Genomic DNA, 25,278 nt, shown 5'->3' with positions numbered 1-25,278 from the left:
GAAAATATGCTACACATTGCAAGAAAAATGGCCAAAGAGATTCTCAACTGAATTTCAAGAAACCAAGAAAACACAACCAGCACAATTCATTCCAGGTACACATAAACAGTCACAGATCTCATATTTACTATTTTAAAATAGTACTCGAGGTGAAGATCTGTCACCCTCCATTCACACAACTACATTGTAGATTAGTTTATTATCAGATCACAAATCCTATCAAGTTTTCACTCCTTCATTTTGTTATAATTCAAAAATACTTTACATTTATACCATCGTTTTCATATTAGATTAGATCTTTCAAAAATAAAAACGTATAATAATAATAATATTAGTTTATAAAGCACCAACAGTGCAAAACCATCACAGTATCAAAACTTTTCTAAAGGGAGTTTCAGCCCATTCACACGTAGTAGTCTTTTAGTGAGATCAATTTCACTTTTTAAGATGTAGACGTCAATGGAATTGTACTCTTTACTTACACATGTTGCTTCAGCACAAGTATTATTTCAGGCAACTTAATTTTAGGTATCTTAAAACAAAAAAGTGAAATAAAAAGAGTCAAGACTACATACATAACATCCAGATGTCCATTTGGAAAGCTGCAAATGTTTAAATTAATCTGTTATATTTTTTATTTGTCTCATATTTGACCAACCCAGGCACAGTGCTCGCAGCCTGGGAATAAACTATGAAACACATATTTAAACAAAATACACGACTGAAAGAAAAGAGAACCTAAAACATATACTAAGCGCTCAACCTATTTACATATGCGTGATGCTCAACAAACATAAATGCAGAACAATGCAATAATAACAAATATTGTGAGATGGATTAACCCTAATTGTGCAAGAATAAACCAATAATGCAAAGAGACTCCACAGTCACCAAGAGTGAATGAGGGGGGGGGGGGGGGCTGCCTAGGAATATACAACCAGCCTATCCATGAGGCTAGAGACAAAATAGCAAACAAAGAGAGAAAGTCCTTTGCGCACTACCAGGTACAGTATAATAAACCTGATGGGTAAGTTCCCAGTTCTCTGAATGAAGGAACAGTTCGTAGATCTCACAGATGATCTTTCAGAAATTCTTTGCTGGTGAATGTATATCTGAGATCAGACAAAACAAAAGAACCATTGCGCAGTACTCTCTGATACTGGAGATCACACACGGCTGCTAACTACTTACATGAAAGTAGATAGCAAGAGGCCTTGAAAGGTATCCTTAGCTGGTGCTCTGGTGTATGAGACTGGATAGCAGTGGGTCTTCAGGTGGTGATAATTGCCCCCTCCACAGGAATCAATCACAGTCACAGGAGATACATAAAAAAAAAATGTCAATGGTGTAGTACCGTAACAAAATTTAATAAAACAATTAAGATCAACAGCAAATGCATTAACATGCTATGCGACCTTACACACGGATTACAACGTGTCGTCCGCAGGCTTGAGAAGATAGCTGCGCGGTGTGTATGGAGGTAAGGTCTCGCATCTATCTCCTACTTGCGGCCGCGACTCGGAGCGCCAGGTCCACCTCAGATGACGTCACTAATACACCGCCACTCCTCTCCTCAGCCGGCTCACGGACGCAGTAACACGTGCAGTCTAAGCTCCACCCTACGCGCGTTTCGTGACTACTGACGTCACTTCCTCAGGGGTAATGGAGCAATAGTGAATGAATGCGCTATTTAAGCACATAGAGAACCAGTCCCTGGGCCCTCATTGGATGGTTAAATCTTAAAGGGACCAGCCGACTATAGGACAATTAAAACAGCAATAATGGTGGGGATTAAGACACAGGGCTATGCCAGGATCGAAAACACCCTTCCACATACATAATAATCATACAAATTACACAATACCTATAAAATACAGGATGTATAAAAATACACAAAAATAAAAAATATATACTTAACAGCACTGATAGCATGGATTAACTAAAAGTTAGTAATCAATCTCGTACTGACTTAGAGAGACTGTGATAATGGCAGAAAAAAAGAAGAAGAAAGAAGAGAACCGAGGATGCAGAGGAAGATCTTATTCTAGAGGGGCAAAAAACAAATTCCCTTGAGGTACACACCAGGCTAACTATCTTGCAAAAAAGATGCTAGATTGAATTCTATGTTAAGACCTCCTGGGGTCAGTGTTCTTAGGGTATAGATCCAATAGCTTTCTCGCCTTGATATTAAATTTATCTTATCTCCCCCTCTCCAATTCTGTTTGGGGCAATCAATGCACTTACAAATTAATCCCTCTGGATTTTGGTTATGCCTAATTTTGAAGTGGTTTGAGACACTATGTGTCTCTAAACCTCTTTTTATATTGTAAATGTGTACTGCAAAACCTCGCTTCAACGGTCTACCAGTTCGCCCTACATACTGTAGCCCACAGGGGCATTCTAACAGGTAGACCCTGAATGAACTCCTGCAGTTAATAAACGATTTGATTGGAAATATAGCCCCTGTAATGTTAGATTTTAAATCTCTACATCTGTAGCTATACTTGCAACCAATACATTTGTGGACACTTTGGTAGTATCGTACTAAGTAGTGTATCGATAGTACGATACTACCAAGGTGTCCGCAAATAGTATTCAAAAAGACAGATAACCTTAAATTACAGCTATCTCCTAGTTGCCCATTGAATATAGCTAAAGTACGTAATACAACTTGGCTAAAAGAACTAAATGGTTTCTTTACATGTAATAAATGTATTGGTTGCAAGTATAGCTCCAAATGTAGAGATTTTAAATCTAATATTACAGGGGCTATATTTCCAATCAAATCGTTTATTAACTGCAGGAGTTCATTCAGGGTCTACCTGTTAGAATGCCCCTGTGGGCTACAGTATGTAGGGCGAACTGGTAGACCGTTGAAGCGACGTTTTGCAGAACACATCCTATATAATAAAAATGAAAGCACTGTATGCCTGTCTGCATCTTCCTGTGTCCCTGGGGGAAATCTCATTGGTCCCTTGGCCCGCCCGCCCCCGCACCTCTGATTGGCCTGAGGCGGAGTGACGACACACACACACACAACACACACACACACACACACACCTCTCTCTCTCTGTCCTCTCCCACCCCCCATCACACTCACCTCCCCCCCTCAGCTCCCCCCCGGTGCTCCGCTCACCTCCCCCCCGGTGCTCCGCTCAGCTCCCCCCCGGTGCTCTGCTCACCTCCCCCCCCGATGCTCCACTCACCTCCCCCCCAATGCTCCACTCACCTCCCCCCCACCCCCCATGCTCCACTCACCCCCCCCCCATGCTCCACTCACCTCCCCCCCAATGCTCCACTCACCTCCCCCCAGATGCGCCACTCACCTCCCCCCCAGATGCTCCACTCACCTCCCCCCCGATGCTCCACTCACCTCCCCCCCGATGCTCCACTCACCTCCCCCCCGATGCTCCACTCACCTTCCCCCCCGATGCTCCACTCACCTCCCCCCTGATGCTCCACTCACCTCCCCCCCGATGCTCCACTCACCTCCCCCCCGATGCTCCACTCACCTCCCCCCCCCGATGCTCCACTCACCTCCCCCCCCGATGCTCCACTCACCTCCCCCCCGATGCTCCACTCACCTCCCCCCCTCCCCGGCGGGGGGACAGGCAGCTGACACGCGGCACCTAAGATGGCGGCGGCCGGAAGGACCCCCTTCCTCCCGGAGTAACTAAGATGGCGGCGGCCGGAACGAGAGGTGACGTGTGTGTGTGTCACTGTGTGTGTGTGTGTCTCACTGTGTCACTGTGTGTGTGTGTGTGTGTGTGTGTATGTGTGTGTGTGACACTGTGTGTGACACTGTGTGTGTGGGACACTGTGTGTATGTGTGTGACACTGTGTGTGTGTGTGTGTGTGTGTGTGTGTGTGTGTGTGTGTGTGTGTGTGTGTGTGTGTGTGTGTGACACTGTGTGTGTGTGTGACACTGTGTGTGTGTGGGACACTGTGTGTGTGTGTGTGTGTGACACTGTGTGTGTGTGTGTGACACTGTGTGTGTGGGACACTGTGTGTGTGTGTGTGTGACACTGTGTGTGTGTGTGACACTGTGTGTGTGTCTGTGTGTGTGACACTGTGTGTGTGTGACACTGTGTGTGTGTGACACTGTGTGGGACACTGTGTGTGTGTCAGGCACTGTAGGGTGGGGACCGGAGCTACGGAGGGGGGGGGTCAGTAGCGTAGAGAGAGGGGGGTCAGTAGCGTAGAGAGAGGGGGGAGCCGAGAAACATACAGGGGGAGTGGAGAGGAGGGACCCGGAAATTTTAAGCAACCCACCCCCCCTCCTGTCCACTGCCCCCCTCCTGTCCCCCCCTCCTGTCCACTGTCGTCCTCCCTCCTGTCCACTGTCACCCCCCCTCCTGTTCACTGTCACCCCCCTCCTGTCCACTGTCCCCTCCCCCTCCTGTCCACTGTCCCCTCCCCCTCCTGTCCACTGTCACACCCCCTCCTGTCCACTGTCACCTCCCCCTCCTGTCCACTGTCACCCCCCCTCCTGTCCACTGTCACCCCCCCTCCTGTCCACTGTCACCCCCCCTCCTGTCCACTGTCACCACCCCCTCCTGTCCACTGTCCCGTCCCCCTCCTGTCCACTGTCCTGTCCCCCTCCTGTCCACTGTCCCGTCCCCCTCCTGTCCACTGTTCCGTCCCCCTCCTGTCCACTGTCGTCCCATCCCCTCCTGTCCACTGTCGTCCCGTCCCCTCCTGTCCACTGTCGTCCGGTCCCCTCCTGTCCACTGTCGTTCCGTCCCCTCCTGTCCACTGTCGTCCCCTCCCCTCCTGTCCACTGTCATCCCCTCCCCTCCTGTCCACTGTCGTCCCCTCCCCTCCTGTCCACTGTCTCGTCCCCCTCCTGTCCACTGTCCCGTCCCCCTCCTGTCCACTGTCCCGTCCCCCTCCTGTCCACTGTCCCGTCCCCCTCCTGTCCACTGTCCCGTCCCCCTCCTGTCCACTGTCGTCCCGTCCCCTCATGTCCACTGTACCCGTCCCCTCCTGTCCACTGTCCCCGTCCCCTCCTGTCCACTGCCCCCCCTCCTCTCCCCTGACCCCCCCTCCTGTCCACTGTCATCCCCCTCCTGTCCACTGTCCCGTCCCCCTCCTGTCCAATGTCCCGTCCCCCTCCTGTCCACTGTCCCGTCCCCCTCCTGTCCACTGTCCCGTCCTCCTCCTGTCCACTGTCCCATCCCCCACCTGTCCACTGTCCCGTCCCCCTCCTGTCCACTGTCCCATCCTCTCCTCTCCACTGTCCCGTCCCCTCCTGTCCACTGTCCCATCCCCTCCTGTCCACTGTCCCATCCCCTCCTGTCCCCTGTCCCCTGTCCCCGTCCCCTCCTGTCCACTGTCCCCGTCCCCTCCTGTCCACTGTCCCCGTCCCCTCCTATCCACTGTCCCCGTCCCCTCCTGTCCACTGTCCCCATCCTCTCCTGTCCACTGGCCCGTCCCCTCCTGTCCACTGTCCCCTCCTGTCCACCGTCCCCTCCTGTCCACTGTCCCCTCCTGTCCACTGTCTCGTCCCCTCCTGTCCACTGTCCCGTCCTGTCCACTGTCCCGTCCCCTGTCCCGTCCCCTCCTGTCCACTGTCTCCCCCCCCCTCCTGTCCGCTGTCTCCCCCCCCCTCCTGTCCGCTGTCTCCCCCCCTCCTGTCCGCTGTCTCCCCCCCCTCCTGTCCGCTGTCTCCCCCCCCTCCTGTCCACTGTCTCCCCCCCCTCCTGTCCACTGTCTCCCCCCCCTCCTGTCCACTGTCTCCCTCCCCTCCTGTCCACTGTCTCCCCCCCCCTCCTGTCCACTGTCTCCCCCCCCTCCTGTCCACTGTCTCCCCCCCCTCCTGTCCACTGTCTCCCCCCCCTCCTGTCCACTGCCCCCCACCCTCCTGTCCACTGCCCCCCCCTCCACTGTTCCCCCCTCCTGTCCACTGTCCCCCCCCCCCTCCCCTCCTCCTGTCCACTGTCCCCCCCCCTCCCCTCCTCCTGTCCACTGTCCCCCCCCTCCTCCTGTCCACTGTCCCCCACCCTTTTCTCCCCTCTCCCCCCCCCCTTTCCTAGCGGGAAATTTAACTCACGGGCAACGCCGGGTCTCTCAGCTAGTTTACAATATAAAAAGAGGTTTAGAGACACATAGGGGCCTATGCAGAGAGCAGCGCTATTTCGAAATTCGCCATTTTTTGGAGAAAATCGCGCAGAAAGCAGCAGAAAATGGCGAGTTCCGAAAAACGGAATTTGTAAGGGCATTGATTGCCCCAAACAGAATTGGAGAGGGGAAGATAAGATAAATTTAATATCAAGGCGAGAAAGCTATTGGATCTATACCCTAAGAACACTGACCCCAGGAGGTCTTAACATAGAATTCAATCTAGCATCTTTTTTGCAAGATAGTTAGCCTGGTGTGTACCTCAAGGGAATTTGTTTTTTTTCACCTCTAGAATAAGATCTTCTTCTGCATCCTCGGTTCTCTTCTTTCTTCTTCTTTTTTTCTGCCATTATCACAGTCTCTCTAAGTCAGTACGAGATTGATTACTAACTTTTAGTTAATCCATGCTATCAGTGCTGTTAAGTATATATTTTTTATTTTTGTGTATTTTTATACATCCTGTATTTTATAGGTATTGTGTAATTTGTATGATTATTATGTATGTGGAAGGGTGTTTTCGATCCTGGCATAGCCCTGTGTCTTAATCCCCACCATTATTGCTGTTTTAATTGTCCTATAGTCGGCTGGTCCCTTTAAGATTTAACCATCCAATGAGGGCCCAGGGACTGGTTCTCTATGTGCTTAAATAGCGCATTCATTCACTATTGCTCCATTACCCCTGAGGAAGTGACGTCAGTAGTCACGAAACGCGCGTAGGGTGGAGCTTAGACTGCACGTGTTACTGCGTCCGTGAGCCGGCTGAGGAGAGGAGTGGCGGTGTATTAGTGACGTCATCTGAGGTGGACCTGGCGCTCCGAGTCGCGGCCGCAAGTAGGAGATAGATGCGAGACCTTACCTCCATACACACCGCGCAGCTATCTTCTCAAGCCTGCGGACGACACGTTGTAATCCGTGTGTAAGGTCGCATAGCATGTTAATGCATTTGCTGTTGATCTTAATTGTTTTATTAAATTTTGTTACGGTACTACACCATTGGCATTTTTTATTTTTTTATGTATCTCCTGTGACTGTGATTGATTCCTGTGAAGGGGGCAATTATCACCACCTGAAGACCCACTGCTATCCAGTCTCATACACCAGAGCACCAGCTAAGGATACCTTTCAAGGCCTCTTGCTATCTACTTTCATGTAAGTAGTTAGCAGCCGTGTGGGTGTGATCTCCAGTATCAGAGAGTACTGCGCAATGGTTCTTTTGTTTTGTCTGATTTCAGATATACATTCACCAGCAAAGAATTTCTGAAAGATCATCTGTGAGATCTACGAACTGTTCCTTCATTCAGAGAACTGGAACTTACCCATCAGGTTTATTATACTGTACCTGGTAGTGCGCAAAGGACTTTCTCTCTTTGTTTGCTAAAATACACGACTAATGTAAAATCTGTAGATGTATTGTTGCAAATGTGGATTAATTATTAGTAAAACATGCAATTACACATTGTTCTACTTAACTAAATATGTTTTGTGTTGTTTGCACAATAGCCTGGATTCAGACAGACACTGCAAACTCCCCAAGGTATATTAACAACAGCAATAAAAATGTACATCATACGGTTATCATTAACTGTCTCTTTGCTTTTAATTACCAGAGAAGCAAAAACAAAAATCTGAAAGCTGCTAATAACCTTTCAAACCCCCAAGGACTGACAAGAAATTATACGTGGCATCGAAGGGATTCAGTACATTTCTCCACAATCAATCCTGAATTCCTAGACTGCGATTCCAGGAAACCTGCTCAATGACAGAACCCAGAAAGAACAATAGTGTCTAACAGAAGACACCCCCATATTTCATCATTCTTCTGGGTTGAGCGTTGCTGAAAACATGCCAGCTTGCTTATCTTTTTAGTTCTCTTCTTACTGGAATATGAAAACGGTCTACATTTTTGTTACTGCTTGGAATTTTTATTTGGGATTTTGCTGTATCTGCCAGTCTCTCCAAAAAGTGCCACACTTCACCTACATTGAATGCTCTGTAGTGTTAGTTTTTATGTGCAGCAGTTGGCTGGATCTTTGTATAATGCCTTGTTCTGCAAGATTATGAGAGTACGAGTGCTGCAAATCATAGACAACTCCCCCAAAAGTTTATTTGCTATCCAATCAGAATACATGTGTAGCCCTGTACCCTATGGGTTCTAAGTGCCCCCCCCCCTCCCTTATCTCCGCAGGCGTGCAGTGTGCGCAGCAGCGGAGCGGCGACTGCATCGCCGAGGACTTCCGGCGGCTCCCACGGCAGGGCGTCGCCATCTTCTTTCTGGTCGCGCATGCGCAGTGTAGGTTTGAGTGCGGGGGCCATTACATTGTACTCGCGCATGCGCAGAGAGGAGCAATAGCGACGGGAGGCCCTCCGGAGTTTGCGCATGCTCAGTGTTGCAGCGCACGAAGCTGGGCCAATCAGAGTGGCTCTTGGCAGGGACTACAAGTCCCATGAGCCCTAGGACTGCACCACCTGACACCAGGGAGCCAATGGGTGTGAGGATTCCTCTAGGGAAGTGAAGTACAGCCTGACAGGAGAGCACGTTTAGGCAGTCCGTGCCAGGAGAGGATAGGGGAAGGTGATGCAGGTGCAGAGGGCAAGTAGCCTGTGCACTAGGCCAGAAACCCCCCCTAGCCCCAGATAGGCCCTGAGACACCTTCCGTTTGTGGCTGCTGTAGGGACAGGCCCTAGGATAGGGAACCTGCCCCATTAGAGATGCATAGAAAGGTAGGGATCCAGCGGACACTGTAAATCCAGGAGAGGGGTCTGGGACAGGCCCCCTCAATCCAAATTCTGGTTGCAGTTGGAGTGACAGGGTGCTGGAGCGCCCACCAGGTAACCTTACAACAAGTCCACCAACTATAACACTCTCATACCAGTTGGCCGGCCGTCACCACACACTTGGGGTTTGGTTGTGGAACATTGGTCACGGTGTGGGGACACGGTGAAGTTTTGCGCCCTGCGTGGCGCGTTGGCTAGTTGTACTCTTAGTGAGAAAGGGTATGTTCTGTCTTTATACATGTTACAGTGATAAGCATATGATCTTAAGTAAACAGTTATTATTGTTTTATCATACCAAGTGTGTATTATTGGGTCCTGTCCTGTGAGGGGCTCCTCCCGCTCTTTCAGGATCCCTCCCAGGTGGAGGCGCTGCACACACACATACATACATATGTATGTAACCCCAGGCTCCCTGTGGCGGAGGTTCAGCATTGCGAGCCAACAGGTAATAGAAGCAGCATCAGTTCAGGGGGAAACAGGGCTATACATGGAAACAAGTTGTTTTGTGTCTATAGTGTTCTGTTGTTTGTAATGGTCTCTGCATTGTTCTTTTATTGCAAAAGCAGTTTCATGGATCTCTAAGAAGAAGATTTGGAAGCTACCAGGGTTGCAGTTCCCCAAACATCCATAACAACTACTATAAAGGCTGAAGCTATAAGATTTTATATAGATGTTGTCTAACTCCATTTAAACTCAGGGCAATTTATGGTAACGGATCAGCACTATGCTGAAGAAATTGCAGGCAAGAGGGAACAATGGCTCATATTGGGTATAAGTGCTCAGTCATCATCAATGTTGGTGGGAGATTCAGCACAATTACAGGCTCTAATTTACCTTTGAGTCCTTGGACATTTCTTTTAAACCATCCAATATGGCAACAACAAAAACACCTGATCACATTTATGAACTGCTGCCCCCTGCTGTATAGTAGCTGCATATAACAGGACAAACCCAAAAATTCATCAGGCTCCTCTAGGGGTTAACACACCCAAACGGGCATTAACTCCCATTCAAATTAACCTGGGGCTTAATTAATCGCTGGCAGTTAAACTCCCTCTTTAACTAAGTTTATGGAAAGGGTTTGGGAAGATATGGATAACTCACACTTGAGCTCCAAGCTAGTGGTCGACATTGGACTTATGTATGCAGTTATGTAATCATTCTAGCACCTTAATCTAAGGTTATTTAAGATAAAGTGGCAGTGCTTTTGTTCAAATTATTTATACATTTTCTAAGTTCTGTGCCAGTCCTGATAAATCACTCATATGTCATCTTTCACAACCTTTAAAACATATCTCTAACTACATACAGTACTGGTTATTTGTGGCTGACTATTTTCTCTTGATTCTCTACTCATTCTCATTTCTTAAAAAGGAGAGCAAAGTTCAGGGGTGTAATAAAGTAAGATAATTCACGTATGTGTTGAGATAGTAAAACGTGTTATGTTTTAAAATATATAAATGGTCCATGTTGAATAAATACCTCGTCTGGAACACAGGTTGTTGCACTTTTCTGAGAAGGTTTGTTTCTCTGCATAGTTCCTGTGGGAATGTGGGCTGTAGTGCTGAGAAGATGTCCTGGGGGGAGCAGTGGCAGGCCTAGAATACTGGCTACGTGGAGGTCCTTGTGATGATGACCTGAAAAGAAGGAACAGCATGGAACATTCAGACCATTTTACCAAGAGACACAAACAAAGTATATAAGCCTATATTTACTAAATGGTGCTGTTGCATACGACACCTTCCTGTACCAGAAGACACATTGTGGCCCATTCAAGGGAATAAGCCATAAAGAGTCATATTTACTATGCGTTGATATTTCAGCAGACACCATCTGGGTTGAAAGACACCTTATAGCCCATTCAAGTGAGGTGTTTTACGGTTCCAGTGTTTCTGCTGGAAAAGCACCACTTAGTAAATATGGATCAAAGCACCTTATAGCAAAGCACTATTTAATGAATATGAGCCACAATGTGCAGTTATACATGGCTAATGCTGTGTACTTTATAAACAGTTTAACCCCTTTAGTGTCAAGGGTTTCATATCACAATTAAACACATATCTGCCAGCCAACTACGAGGTGAACAGCGTTACATAGTAGATGAGGTTGCAAAAAGACATACATCCAAGTTCAACCCATGCTAAATTTAGACGACAGATACTGTACTTTAATCTATATCTGTACTTGCAGTATATTGATCCAGAGGAAGGCAAACAAAAAACCCCAGTGTCATATCGTCCAATGATATCTCATAAGGGGGAAAATAAAATCCTTCCTGACACCAAGAATTGGCAAATCAGATTACTCCCTGGATCAACATCCTTTCCATGTTTACATATATGGTATATCCCTGTATACCTTTCCTATATGAGGACCCATGGCACACGCCGCCCTCGGCACGGTTCTTCCCTACCTGCCGACCGCCCGCTTATTCCTCCGCCCCTGCTTCCCTCCCTCCTCCCCTCGCGGCTCTCTCACACACTGCCGTCTCAGTTACTGGGCGCGCGCTCTCCCTGCTTACAGAGCACGCGCCGCACAAGTTAATTTATGCACTGCACCCGGCAGCTGGCTCAGCCCACCGCCCGACCCAGGATCCAGGCTCACGCCCCCCAGCCGCCCAGATGCAGCAAGACAACCCCTGCCCTATCCCAAGCGGCTCCTCGGCTCACCTCCGCCCCACCTCCTCCTCTGATTGGACCACCTCACTTTATTATTCCTGTAGCTCCTGTGCAACCTCGCTCTGCATAGTTTCGTTTGGTTCGTGATGTTTGGATTCTATGCCCAGCTCCCTCTTACCTTTCAGATCTCGTTACCGAACCGGCTTGTCTTCCTACCCTCTCTGGCTCCTCGACCCCGGCTATTTCTTGACCTCGCTTACCTCTCGGACCCCACGGACACGGCCCACAGACCCCTACGACTCTGACCTCTCCTGCCCTCGACTTCGGACATCATTACGTTTCTCTCTCTACGCCCGGATCTGGCAAGTACTATGGCTAGTCCCTTGTACCCTTGGCCACTATCAATCCACACCCCGGGCACGCCCTCACTACTGCGGGTGCGTGGTCTACTCACTCTCCACCTCAGTACTGGGGGTTTGTCTGGTCTGCGGGCAGCACAGCGTGACATCCTATCTAAAAAGATGTCCAACCTTTTTTTGAACAAATCTATTGTATCTGCCATCACAGTCTCCATGGGTAATGAATTCCACATTTTAACTGTCCTGACTGTAAAGAACCCGTTCCTTTGTTGCTGGTGAAATCTCCTTTCCTCCAACCTTAAGGGCTGTAGCGCACAGCGCTACACGACGTGCGCGCGCGCTTTCGTCACTGACCCCTGGCGGCCAATGGTAGTGTTCATTGTTGAAACTACCATTGGCTGCGAAGTACGTCGTCACTGCTGTAGCTGGAGTCTTTCAAAACGGTGATTCCAGGCTGCAGCAGCGTGACGTCAGTTTCGTCAGCCAATCAATGTCCAGACGTTTTCATTGATTGGCTGCTGAAATTACTGGGGGACGGGTGACGGGGTTTATTATTTTATTTATTTATTCTTACATTTTTTTTTTACATGATTTATTTATCCGCCGCTTGCTTGCTCCCCCGCCCGACCGCCCAATCCACCCGCCCGCTCGCTCCCCCCGCTCATCATTATGTCTGCTCGGGATGTTAACACGTCGCCCAGCAGACGGAGGAGCGCACGCGGCGCCGCAATGCGCCATGTGTGCTCCTGCCCTAAGGGATGACCCCTCGTCCTGCCCTTGGGATGAATAGTTCTTTTAAAAGCTCCTTGTACTGTCCCCGAATATATTTGTATATAGTTATCATATCCCCTCTTAGACGCCTCTTTTCTAATGCAAATAAATCTAATTTAGCTAGCCTCTCAAATCAAATTATCCATCTCCTTTATTAATTTGGTGGCTGTTCTCTGGGCTCTCTAGTTCCATAATGTCTTTTCTAAGGAGTGGTACCAAAAATTGTATTCCATATTCAAGGTGTGTTCTTACCAATGCTTTATAAAGGGGCATAATTAAGTTTACTTCCCTTCCATCCATTGCCCGTTTTAATGCAAGATAAGATCTTGTTTGCCTTTGCAGCTACTGCATGACATTGGGCACTATTGCTAAGCCTGCTGTCTACAAACACTCCTAAATCTTTCTCCATCAAGGATTCTCTTAATTTATCCCCATTTAATTTGTAAGTCGCCTGTTTATTCTTGTTTCCCAAATGCATAACCTTACATTTATCTGTATTAAACCCCACCTGCCATTTACCTGCCCAAGTTTCCAGTCTCTCCAAGTCCTTCTGAAGAGAAATTACATCCTGCTCTGATTCTATTACCTTACACAATTTAGTATCATCAGCAAAGATGGAGACTTTGCTCTCTATGACAACTTAAAGGTCATTAATAAACAAGTTAAAAAGCAGGGGTCCCAGTACCGATCCCTGAGGTACTCCACTTACAACTTAAGCCCAGCCTGAAAAAGTTCCATTTATCACAACTTTCTGTTGTCTGTCCTTCAACCGGTTTTCAATCCAGGTGCAAATATTTTTACTGAGTCCAATTTGCTTTATTTTGTACACCAACCACTTGTGTGAAACTGTATCAAAAGCCTTTGCAAAATCTAAGTAGACCACATCAACTGCATTACCCTGTTCTAAACGATAATGTATTCCTACCTAGCAAGAAAGACCAGCCTGGTTCTTCGTAGTACTCGACATGGAATCAATTTGTAGGTATTGTCAACACGTAGGATAACATAGCAGTGCATGTGATCTGCTGACAACTGCATGCCCAGAAAATAGGTGCAGTGGTTTACTTACAGTAGAGGCAACTCTTATTCTAGCAAAAACCAGTGGCAATTCCCCAAAAGACCCAGGAAACACCCAGGTACATTCTGAATACATGCCTTAAACTTTCCTTAAACTAGCCCCAGCATTTCTGCATTGATTAATGGCCTATCAGATTAACAGCGGGGGTCCCTGGCTGTCCCATTCAAACTGAATTGGACTGCCAGGGATCCCTGCTGTGTTAATCCTATGGGTCGTTAGTCAATGCAGAAATGCCTTAAACGTGCCTCAAACTAGCCCAGAACATACCCAGCACATACCCAGCACATACCCAGCACATACCCAGAATGTAACCCGGCTAGTTTACGGCAAATGTTAGAATAAACGTTGCCTCTACTGTAGACCAGTGATTTAAAAAAAAAAGGTTTTGGTAAAGGAACCCTATAATTATATTGTGAAATTCTACAGAACCTCAACCATCTCTAATAGCGCGTCTAAGATAAGATGCATTGTAAGCAGGGATGCCACATTCTACTGAAGGCTAACCCGGAGACATTCTTAAATGTAGCGCTTACCTGCGTCTCCCGGCATCCTCTGTCATCCTCCCGGCATCTCCCCCTGCAACCTGTCTATACGGCCACGACAACCTGTCAATATGTTGCCATGACATCGGGACGCTACGTGACGTCACGCGGTGTCCAGTTGCCATGATAACAGAACACCTTGTAGGGCCGAAGCATTACGTGACACCACGTTGTCATGGCAACACAGAGCCACGTGACATCATATAGCATCTCGTTGTGATGGCAACGCGGCACCACTTGATACCGCACTGCCAAATTGACAGGAGTTGAAGGGGAAGATGCTGGAAGGATGCCGGGAGACACGGCCGCCAAACGTCGCTGCACGATGTCACCCGGAGGTTTACAAGATAAACGTGTAGCCCAGAGATACCTGGCCAAAACCCATAGTCTCTGGGTGAAGCCCGCAGTAGTGGCAACCCTGATTGTAAGAAACCCCAACCCTCTCTAATAGTGTGTGTCTGAGATCTTATGCATTGTAAGTTCTTCTGTATTTGGTCAATTGTCTAATTAAACCTGAAGAATGCAGGGATCCCTTTATGAATGCTGTAGCACCCAAGGGTTCCTAGGAACCCCTATTGAAAACGCTGCCTAGGGCTACGCTTATAGTGCCGGCGACACGACGGCGACGATAGGCTACGGTCGCTGGAAAAATCAAATTGAGATGACTTCCAGCGATTGCGACCAAGCCGTCCCGTCGCTCTTACTTTAAGCGCACGAGACGGCAGCAATGCATTTGTTTTCACGCGACGTCGTCGTCGTCCCTATAAGCGCAGCCTTAGACACTAATATCACACTTGCTAACTGCAAGGCATTTCTGGAACTGATAAGCCTTTGTTGCTTTTACTGAAGTACTTAAAATAAAGGACAGAACATAGAACACAGACAGAGCCCAGTGCTAAATCCAATGACACAAATACACAGTAAAGTACATACATACAATATATATATATATATATATATATATATATATATATATATATATATATATATATATATATATATAAAAGATGCTTTGGCCAAAGAATCAAACTAAATTACCAAATGTTTTTATTATATATATATATATATATACAGTGTTCGACAATTATATACATTTACACGCCCGGGGCGTGTGGATTTAACCCCCGGGCGAGTAAATATTGGCCCAAGCAGCACACGTGTGTTTTTTTAATTTCCCCGCTCGCGCTGCTGTTTTTCCTGCGCTGGCGCTGGAGAAAAAAAAAAAAAAAGCCGGAGGCGGGTTCATGTTGTTGGGGAGATTACCCCGCCTCCGGCTCTCTGAGCAGTGCCTTCGCTCCTCCCCCGCCTCTCAGCAACTTTCCCTCCTCAGCGCTTCCACTCTTCCCCCTTCTGGCAGCCAGCCCCTTCCACGCCTGTCTGCCTCAGGCCCCTGCAGGGCCATCTGGGGGGGGGGGTGCGCGCGCGCACGCGCTGGAGGGGGGGTCGGCACGTGGAGTTCCCGGCCACGTTTCCCATCAGGGAGGTTGGTGTGGCCGTGCGGCTGTTCCCTGCTCACCACCGATCCCACCGTCGCAACTAATGCCCGACCTCCCCCTGACACCCCTCCTGGCTGCAGCCTGGGTGCACGCGCGGCTTGCCACGTTTCCCATCGGGGAGGTTGGCGGCCGTGCGTCTGTCCGGCTGGCCCCCCGATCCTCCCACTGACCCCCCGACCCCTCCGCTGGCCCCCGATCCTCCCGCTGGCCCCCCCGATCCTCCCGCTGGCCCCCCCGATCTTCCCGCTGGCCCCCAGATCGACCCGCTGCCCCCCCGTTCCTCCCGCTGGCCCCCAGATCGACCCGCTGCCCCCCCGATCCTCCCGCTGCCCCCCCGATCCTCCCGCTGGCCCCCCCGATCCTCCCGCTGCTCCCCCCGATCCTCCCGCTGGCCCCCCCGATCCTCCCCCCGATATATATTGCCATGCCCAGTAGCACTCCGCTTTGACACTTGTATGCATATATATATGTTGTGGCTACTTTGGGGGTTTAATGGGAGCTTACGGGTTTTCTCTTTTACTGAAGTAATAGTTAATTCCATTGATACATAGAAGTGGAATATAGTAGCATATGATTTTGTTAGAAAACTTTTGTTTTTTGATTAAGAAAGAATGCACCCTTCGGAAGGGCATATTCAGAATATGCAATAGGAATCGTGCCTTTCCCAAAGATGCGTTACATTCTGTTAAATAATAACTGCATGGCCATGCTCTGAATTACTGTACACTGTACTATTTGATGTAGTGACAATCCAACGCTATGCATGCTGCATTCTGACTTCAGGTCACCTGCCTGATAGTGATCTAGCACTGGACATGTATTACCACTAGCTGGGCTCTTGGCATAATAAAGTAAGATCCGACTGGAACTCCATCACACGTGACCTGGAGTTAGTCAGCAGGTGTATGACCCATGTCATTTTAGTTTAGTCCTGGTTCCGCAAGTATTCATTTTTCATAGAAATACAGGGGTAATACGAATCAGAAAAGAATGCATTCTTGCTACAATTAGAAAGGACTGTTTCAAAAGCTCATGTGACATGAATTCAGGGTGGGAATAATTTTTTTGTCTGAGTAGGCATTACAAATCATGCTGTGTGACAACAGTACCGGGTGCAAGACTGTCTAAAAGCAAAAAATGCATTCTTATTAAAGCTGCAGTCCCACATAATGGGCAATTATGTTTAAACAAGTTAAAAATGTAAATGGGCTCCCCTTAACTTTTTCTCTCATTTGTCTATTTCCTTTTGTGTCCTATTTAATCTAATCTTATGTGGTAACTACTGTTCTTTGCACACATCTCTATCAAATGACAGTATTTGTTTACAGAAAAATAACCAAAAAGTGTAAATTAACAATTTACCTGCATGCACGACAGTTTAAAACCCGTTTTATGAATAACTAGATTAGGCAAAGATCAGAAAATACTCCGAAGCATTTAGTTACTATGGGGACATTAAACATTGACAATATTTGAGAACACTATAATTGCCCGATTTTTTGTTAAGGTGTCAATCCCCTTTATTTAATCTATTAACCCCTTGGGTACCCAAGGATGTAGCTAATATGTCATGGCGTCTGGCACTCCATGGTTCCCATGATGTGCTAGCTACATCATAATCCAACTGCTAATTTTTGTAGTGGAAATCGTGCTCTGCGCTCCAGAACGCGATCTTAGAGGAAAAGAACTCTTCTGTTCCCTCATCAGTTACAGAGTGATCATGTGAACGCGAGTGCCGGAGGGGCTGAACTGCCATTAAATTGGGTCCCAGGAGATACTTTCCATTTAAAATATGTATTTGGCTATAACATGTATATATTTGCTTTAACAATAGAAAGAGATTCTCCGAGCTAAAAGTTTGTAAACAAATAAATAATAACAAATCAGTGATACTTAGTACCACGCCACCGAGTGTCACTGATCACATAGCCATGTTGTACCTTCCATTTGAAGCATGTGGTCTTCGATCTCTCCTTGCCCTGTCAGGTCGATAGTCTTCATGGTCTCTATTTGATGGTCCACGATGCGGGGGCCGCTCCCTCCTCTCCCGGTCTTGGTTTGATCTCTGGGAGGGTGGGATCCTGCCACTTTGCACACTTCTTTCAGATTGACGCATTGTGTTTCTTTACATTTGTACCGTAGGCAAAGTCATTGGATCTGCAGAAACAGCAGTCATATAACTACTTGTAGACAATGACTCTGACATGTGCTAGGGAAAACATCTGCAACCCAACAGCAATCAGTAACTTAATGGGACATATTACTACCATATGGATTTAATTCACATCACATGGTGCCTGTAACACCTCCTTGCATTCTATCTTCCCAATAACAGCAAGGCAAATAAAAATACATCACTGTGGCCATGTCTCTCCCTCTCCTAGAAAAGGTGTTTGAAATGTCTGAGATGTTATAACAAGGCACCTGCTTTAACTGTGGAATGTAAAATAGTTTGTTCTTTATTATGTAAAGGAATACAATCCTTTAGTATTTTTATATACTTTTAGAAGCATGACGATTTATGTAAATGCTCAAATTCACCTTCTAGAACACTTTTTACTGCATTGAAAAGCCATTCACCAAAACATACAGCTGGGTGCAATGAAAAAATAGAACAAGGAACTGAGCTTTTGTATGTGTATGTACAGTTGTGTGAAAAAGAAAGTACACCCTCTTTGAATTCTATGGTTTTACATAGCAGGACATAATAACAATCAACTGTTCCTTAGCAGGTCTTAAAATTAGATAAATACAACCTCAGATGAACAACAACACATGACATATTACAATGTGTCATGATTTATTTAACAAAAATAAAGCCAAAATGGAGAAGCTATGTGTGAAAAACTAAGTACACCCTTACTGCTTCCATAGGAATTAAGATACCAAGTAGCAGACAGGTGCTGCTAATCAAATGCCCCTGATTAATTGATCATCAGCAAGTGTAATCACCTCTATAAAAGCCGACATTTTAGCCGTTTTCTGGTCTGGAGCATTCAGGTGTGTGTTAACACAATGCCAAGGAGAAAAGACATCAGCAATAATCTTAGAGAAGCAATTGTTGCTGCCCATCAATCTGGGAAGGGTTATAAGGCCATTTCCAAACAATTTAAAGTCCATCATTTTACAGTGAGAAAGATTATTCAAAAGTGGAAAACATTCAAGACAGTTGCCAATCTTCCCAGGAGTGGACATCCCAGCAACTTAAGCCCAAGGTCAGATCGTGCAATGCTCAGAGAAATTGCAAAAAACCCAAGAGTTACATCTCAGACTCTACAGGCCTCAGTCAGCATGTTAAATGTTAAAGTTCATGACAGTACAATTAGAAAAAGACTGAACAAGTATGGTTTGTTTGGAAGGGTTGCTAGGAGAAAGCCTTATCTCTCTAAAAAAAACATGGCAGCACGGCTTAGGTTTGCAAAGTTGCATCTGAACAAACCACAAGACTTCTGGAACAATGTCCTTTGGACACACAAGACCAAAGTGGAGATGTTTGGCCATAATGCACAGTGCTACGTTTGGTGAAAACCAAACACAACATATCAGCACAAACACCTCATACCAACTGTCAAGCACGGTGGTGGAGGGGTGATGATTTGGGCTTGTTTTACAGCCACAGGACCTGGGAACCTTGCAGTCATTGAGCCGACCTTGAACTCCTCTGTATACCAAAGTATTCTAGAGTAAAATGTGAGGCCATCTGTCCGACAGCTAAAGCTTGGCCGAAATTGGGTCATGCAACAGGACAATGATCCCAAGCACACCAGCAAATCTACAACAGAATGGTTGAAAAAGAAAAGAATCATGGTATTGCAATGGCCCAGTCAAAGTCCAGACCTCAACCCGATTGAAATGCTGTGGCAGGACCTTAAGAGAGCTGTGCATAAACAAATGCCTACAAACCTCAATGAACTGAAGCAACAATGTAAAGAAGAGTGGAACAAAATTCCTTCACAACGATGTGAGAGACTGATAAAGTCATACAGAAAACGATTACTTCAAGTTATTGCTGCTAAAGGTGGTTCTACAAGCTATTGAATCATAAGGTATACTTAGTTTTTCACACATGGCTTCTCCATTTTGGCTTTATTTTTGTTAAATAAATCATGACACGGTGTAATATGTCATGTGTTGTTGTTCATCTGAGGTTGTATTTACCTAATTTTTAGACCTGCTAAGGAACAGATGATTGTTATTATGTCCTGATATGTAAAATCATACAATTCAAAAAGGGTGTACTTTCTTTTTCACACAACTGTATGTATGTGTGAGTATATATATATATATATATATATATATATATATATATATATATATATACATTCCCAGTAAAATCAACCCCACACTGATGAGACCCATCAAGGTCGAAACAGCTGTCTGTGGGTGGTTTTCTGGGTATGCACCTTAACCCTGGCTGTGCTCAAAGCTGTGACCATGCAGCAAGCTTAAGCCTATAGGGAACCATGTTAAAAATGGTTATTGAGGCAAAAAGTGACACTGTGTGCTCATTTGCATGTCATTTCCCAGAATCCCTTGCTGCAGTGGAAGTGCTGTATGCTGGGTGATAATGGGGAAAGGCGGGGTTGCAGACCTGCCTAAGACATGCAGATGAGCATACAGCTATATTTGCATATTTGCTTTCCTGTGGAGGGTTTTTGTCACTTTTTTTACTCACCATAACTTAACTCAGTATTATGGTTTGGCCTATCCCATAAGCCTCTCTTGCATTCCCAGTAAAATCAACCCCACACTGATGAGACCCATCAAGGTCGAAACAGCTGTCTGTGGGTGGTTTTCTGGGTATGCACCTTAACCCTGGCTGTGCTCAAAGCTGTGACCATGCAGCAAGCTTAAGCCTATAGGGAACCATGTTAAAAATGGTTATTGAGGCAAAAAGTGACACTGTGTGCTCATTTGCATGTCATTTCCCAGAATCCCTTGCTGCAGTGGAAGTGCTGTATGCTGGGTGATAATGGGGAAAGGCGGGGTTGCAGACCTGCCTAAGACATGCAGATGAGCATACAGCTATATTTGCATATATATATATATATATATATATATATATATATATATATATATATCTCAATGTATTACTTCCTGGTAAAACATTTTATAAATAAAAAAATAATAATTATATAAGCAAAAGAACGTCTCTCCCTTGTATCCTTGAAAACAACACGTATTTAATTCCATTTAACTCAATCTAGAAAAAGCTAAATCCCTGCATTGTCATGCAATATGTTGCAGGCAAAGTCAGCAGTGAAGATATTAAGAACTGTACTAAAAGTGGATTGGTCTCAACACTGAATTCCAGCTCCCTGCTATTTTGTTTTCCTCTCTTTCTACCCTCCCTATTTCATGTCATGCTTCTCTCACCAGTTATACCCTCTGCAGCCCAGACCCCCAACTAGTTCACCCCATACCCACTTACAAATACTTATGGGTAAGCACTGCCATCCACTGACTGCACCTACTCCTTCCCCTACAGCCTATGGCTGAGTCCGTAGGGACTTCAGCCGTGCGGAGGGGCGCGGAGGCTGAGGGAAAGCGGGTCCTTTCCTAGGCCTTAGTTCGCGCACCGTCCGTGGGCCTGTTGGGGGGCGGGCCAGTGACATCATGGAGCTGGTTCACCCTCATTGGATGATTTAAAAACATAATCTTTATTAAACAACAATTATAAAATATTGGTCGAGCGACGTACTAAGGGTGGGTTGATCCTAAATAAAGAACACCATTTGGGTCTGGATCAAAATAATTAGTGTGTTCCGGATGAATTTAATAAATCACTGGTACTGAGTTCGCACAGTATTCCTGATGCGGACCTGTGTGGTAGGTGATTATTCCAGGTGTGTCCGGGTAAGTACTGAGATTGCAGGTCACAGAGATATAATATATAAGGTACTTAATGGTAAGCGTGACCTAACTGATAGACATAAAAAACAAATACACTATGTATATCAGTGGTAGTATAGTACAATCAGCTAAGCTCCTCAATGGAGAAGTGTGTGTGCCCCTATCAGTGTCAGAATGACCTAAGGTTAACCCTCTGCGTGCTATACTTGAGGGGTGTGTGGACCTATATATACCAGCGTGGTAGGAGTCAGAGGTAAGTATCCTGACTAAGGTCATAAGGGTCAGTATCCCAGTATCCCAATCTGGGAGACGCTGATGGTGGGGGGCAAGCTGTTGACTCACACTAAACAGAGTGATTTTAATTGAAGCTGAAGGAACCTCACGGATGGTATGCAGCACCCCAACACTGCAGGGCAGCTGCAGTATGCTGAAGGTACGTTCCCTCAGTACTATGATGCCGGAACACTATCCCTATAAACACCTTCAGGAGGCTAAAAGTGACCGTCGGGGCACTTTTGTCCTGTATAGAAATGCACTCGCAGACTACCGCATTAACTCGCGGTCTCTGAGAGTCATGAGGAGGCAGTCCTGATCTGCGCGTGCACGTGTATACTGAGTGCCGACGCGCGCGTTTCGCGAAGGGCTTTTTCAAGGCGAGTAGTTAGAAATTCATCTGGCACACACTAATTATTTTGATCCAGACCCAAATGGTGTTCTTTATTTAGGATCAACCCACCCTTAGTACGTCGCTCGACCAATATTTTATAATTGTTGTTTAATAAAGATTATGTTTTTAAATCATTCACTCACCACCAGAGTGTGAACCTGAGTGCTATACTGGGTTCCTTCTCTCCTTCATATTCTACAGTTTACACCCAAGCACCGTTCATATCATTTTTTCACCGCAAGAGGCTGCAGCAGGGGTTCCCCTACCATTTCTATCACCCTCATTGGGCCAACCGCTCACGTGACCGGCCATGCGCTCCCGTGTGCGCTTAAACAAAAAATGTCAGCTACGCTTCCGCACGCCAGCGGAAGCGTGCGCGAGCCCCAGCTAAAGCTGCTCTCATTGCGGCTGCAGGGGCTCGCTGCCAAGCATGAGCTCAGGTCAGCGCTCATCCCCGGCAGCCTAAGACTACCAACATACCACTTAGGCTGAGGTCCCGCTGCATCCGACTGTGCGCGCGCGTCACTCACCGGCTCCTGACTTCCTCCCGAGCCGGCCCCAGTCCCTCCTCACTGCAAGGCTCACTACGTGCTGTGATGCGTCAGCCGGCAGGGGATGCAAGAGGATTGTGATCCCGAGCGGTGACGCGTCACGTGGTGTGCCTGTGAGTCTATCAGCGCCAGGGGCTGTACCTTGCTGGAGCTGTCAGAGCTTCCCCCACCTCCAAAAGGTAGGGTGGGGGGGGGGGGGAGTGTGTGTATGTATGTGTATATACATGTGTGTGTGTGTGTTGCATGCATGCATGTATATATATATATATATATATATATATATATATATATATATATATAGACCATACGATACCGGTTGCAACACGACATCAAGGGACAGCACGCAGGTAAGTAAATCAAAAATGTTCTATATTTGATAGAAGACACAAAAACCGACGTTTCGGTCCCCCAGTGGGACCTCTCTCAAGGTGGTGCTTGGGACCTTTCTCAAGGTTGCAACCGGTATCGTATGGTCTGTTATTGCTTTATGGGATAAGCACCAAAACTTATTTACTTGCATATGGTGTGCCGGCTGTGCATTGGATTCTATATATATATATATATATATATATATATATATATATATATATATATATATATATATATATATATATATATATATATATATATATGTGTGTGTGTGTGTGTGTGGTAGTGCGGGGGTCCTGTGCACAGTTGAAGGGTCTTCTCCTCCTGCTGTTCTGCTGCGAAGTCAATGCAGAGAAGTGTCCCTGGGCAGCCCCCTGCACCCCCAGCCCCGCAGAGAGCGAGCAGCAGAGGACATGTGTGGGGGCCTCGCTGCTCACATCAGACAGGCAGGTCCTCCCGCTCCTTCCAGCACACAGCCGGCAGCAGCACCCTCCTCAGCCCGGGAGACCCCCGCTGCAGCCCTCCGCTACAACCACGCACCCCCACTCCCACTCCCAGATAGCGGTGAAGTGCCTCTCACGTGCCGCCTGTATGCAGTGCGGGCGCGCTGTCTGATGCAGCGGGGCCTCGGCCTAAGGGTGTAGTGGCCTCCTTTGTTTATTAACGAAAACATAGTAAGGTTAATCAGTCTTCTCTACGGCCATCACACTTTGACCACCCTAATAGATTCAGATAATATTATTGCTGTTTATGTGTAAAGCGCCAACATATTCTGCAGTGTGGTACAATGGGGTGCAGGGTTATGTATATAATAGAGTGACACAGTTACGTATAACAGAGTTGCAAACAGGGATTCTTTTTCCTATTGTGATGCACTTATTGTATTATATTCTCCCTGATTTCTAAAGCACGGTGTTGACAGTTGGTACTATATAAATAAATATATTCATGCATACAAAACATGTGTGGTCATGTGGAGCTTCAAAATGGTTTAGCTGAAGTGCCATAAAACCAACAGTGACACTGTGCTGTCAAAAGGTCTTTAGACCCTGTTATCTCAATGTTTACGCTACACGAACATGACTGAAGACACGCTTTCTAAATAAACAGGACGGGTGAGCTCGGACTATGTGTACCATTAACTTGAGCTCCGTCTACGATTGGATACTGCCAGAAAGCAGGGATTACATATTTTATTCCTGTCACAGCAAAAAGGATCATTGGTAAAGCAAAACATTACAAGTCCTACTAAATGTTCAGTATCTTTCAATGCTACTTTTCTTAAAAATAAACAGAATATAGTTACATACACGTTGAAGTGCTACATTGCTTGTGGTGCTTGTAATGCATTATGCCCTCGTACAGTTGGACTCCAGCAGGATCCTGCAGCACTTCAAGCAGTGAAAGAGGTAAATAAGACAAAACCACCTACAGTAATTCCCAGAAAGCCTGCAGTTAAGTGATCACACATCCTACATCTTCTTCCATTAGACATTGTAGGCACTTCCATCTGTTACTGTTCTGTAAAAGCATGCGTTATGTACATGTAAAAGCATCTCACCTTGCTCTGTGAATGTTACAGCCTTACTGCCTCCTCCTTGTCAGCCTGTTTTAACTGAAACCCCAAGTGAGAAGTAGTTTCAGGAGGACAGGTGTAACCGGTCTTACAAGTGCGGCTGAGGAGAAGGAGGCTGAGCCTGGTTGCTCACACTCTCTGCTAGGACCTAGTTTTGGACAGAGGAAAGCAGGCAGTAAGCTCCTGTCATTAGGGTTGTTAAAGGGGCCAGGCCACCTGAACAGGTTGGTTCAGTTGTTTTTTTTTGTTTTTGTTTTTTTTCATTCTCTTTTTAGTAAGAGAAGAAAATAAGAATGAAAGGGCTATATAAATCCTAAATCACTAAGATTATGAAGTAAAAACATATATCATAGTGAAGCAGAGTAGGGCACAACAGACCGATTAAAAAATGGACACACCTGAGATACCTGGAATATATGCTAATTCGATATGCAAATGACTCCTATTAGCTTATTACCAGATGTCTCTCCATGTGTTGTTTAAAGATGTGTTTGAGGGGATAT

The 25,278-nt window shown here is 46.4% G+C and overlaps 1 protein-coding gene across 4 annotated transcripts in view; it reads right to left on the bottom strand.

The window, feature by feature from the left end:
* The window catches only part of LOC142487123 (MARVEL domain-containing protein 3-like), a 44,750-nt gene extending 19,773 nt beyond the window's left edge, over nucleotides 1-24,977 (bottom strand). The window contains exons 1-4 of one of the 4 annotated variants that reach the window (XM_075585855.1): nucleotides 24,761-24,936; nucleotides 19,322-19,531; nucleotides 17,700-17,916; nucleotides 10,378-10,532 (exon numbers count right to left, since the gene is read on the bottom strand). In XM_075585855.1, coding sequence (XP_075441970.1) covers nucleotides 10,378-10,532; nucleotides 17,700-17,875 — 331 coding nt within the window. In that variant the 5' untranslated portion in view covers nucleotides 17,876-17,916; nucleotides 19,322-19,531; nucleotides 24,761-24,936. Of the gene's footprint in view, nucleotides 1-10,377; nucleotides 10,533-17,699; nucleotides 17,917-19,321; nucleotides 19,532-24,631 lie in introns of all 4 variants that reach the window. The other 3 variants (XM_075585856.1, XM_075585852.1, XM_075585854.1) reach the window with 3 other exon arrangements.
* Between the last annotated feature and the right edge of the window lie 301 nt (nucleotides 24,978-25,278).

This window comes from Ascaphus truei, chromosome 2 (genome assembly GCF_040206685.1).
Source record: "Ascaphus truei isolate aAscTru1 chromosome 2, aAscTru1.hap1, whole genome shotgun sequence".
NCBI classification, from domain to species: Eukaryota; Metazoa; Chordata; class Amphibia; order Anura; family Ascaphidae; genus Ascaphus; species Ascaphus truei.
The sequence above is the reverse complement of the archived record's forward strand: the minus strand, read 5'-3'. Positions and strand labels throughout refer to the sequence as shown.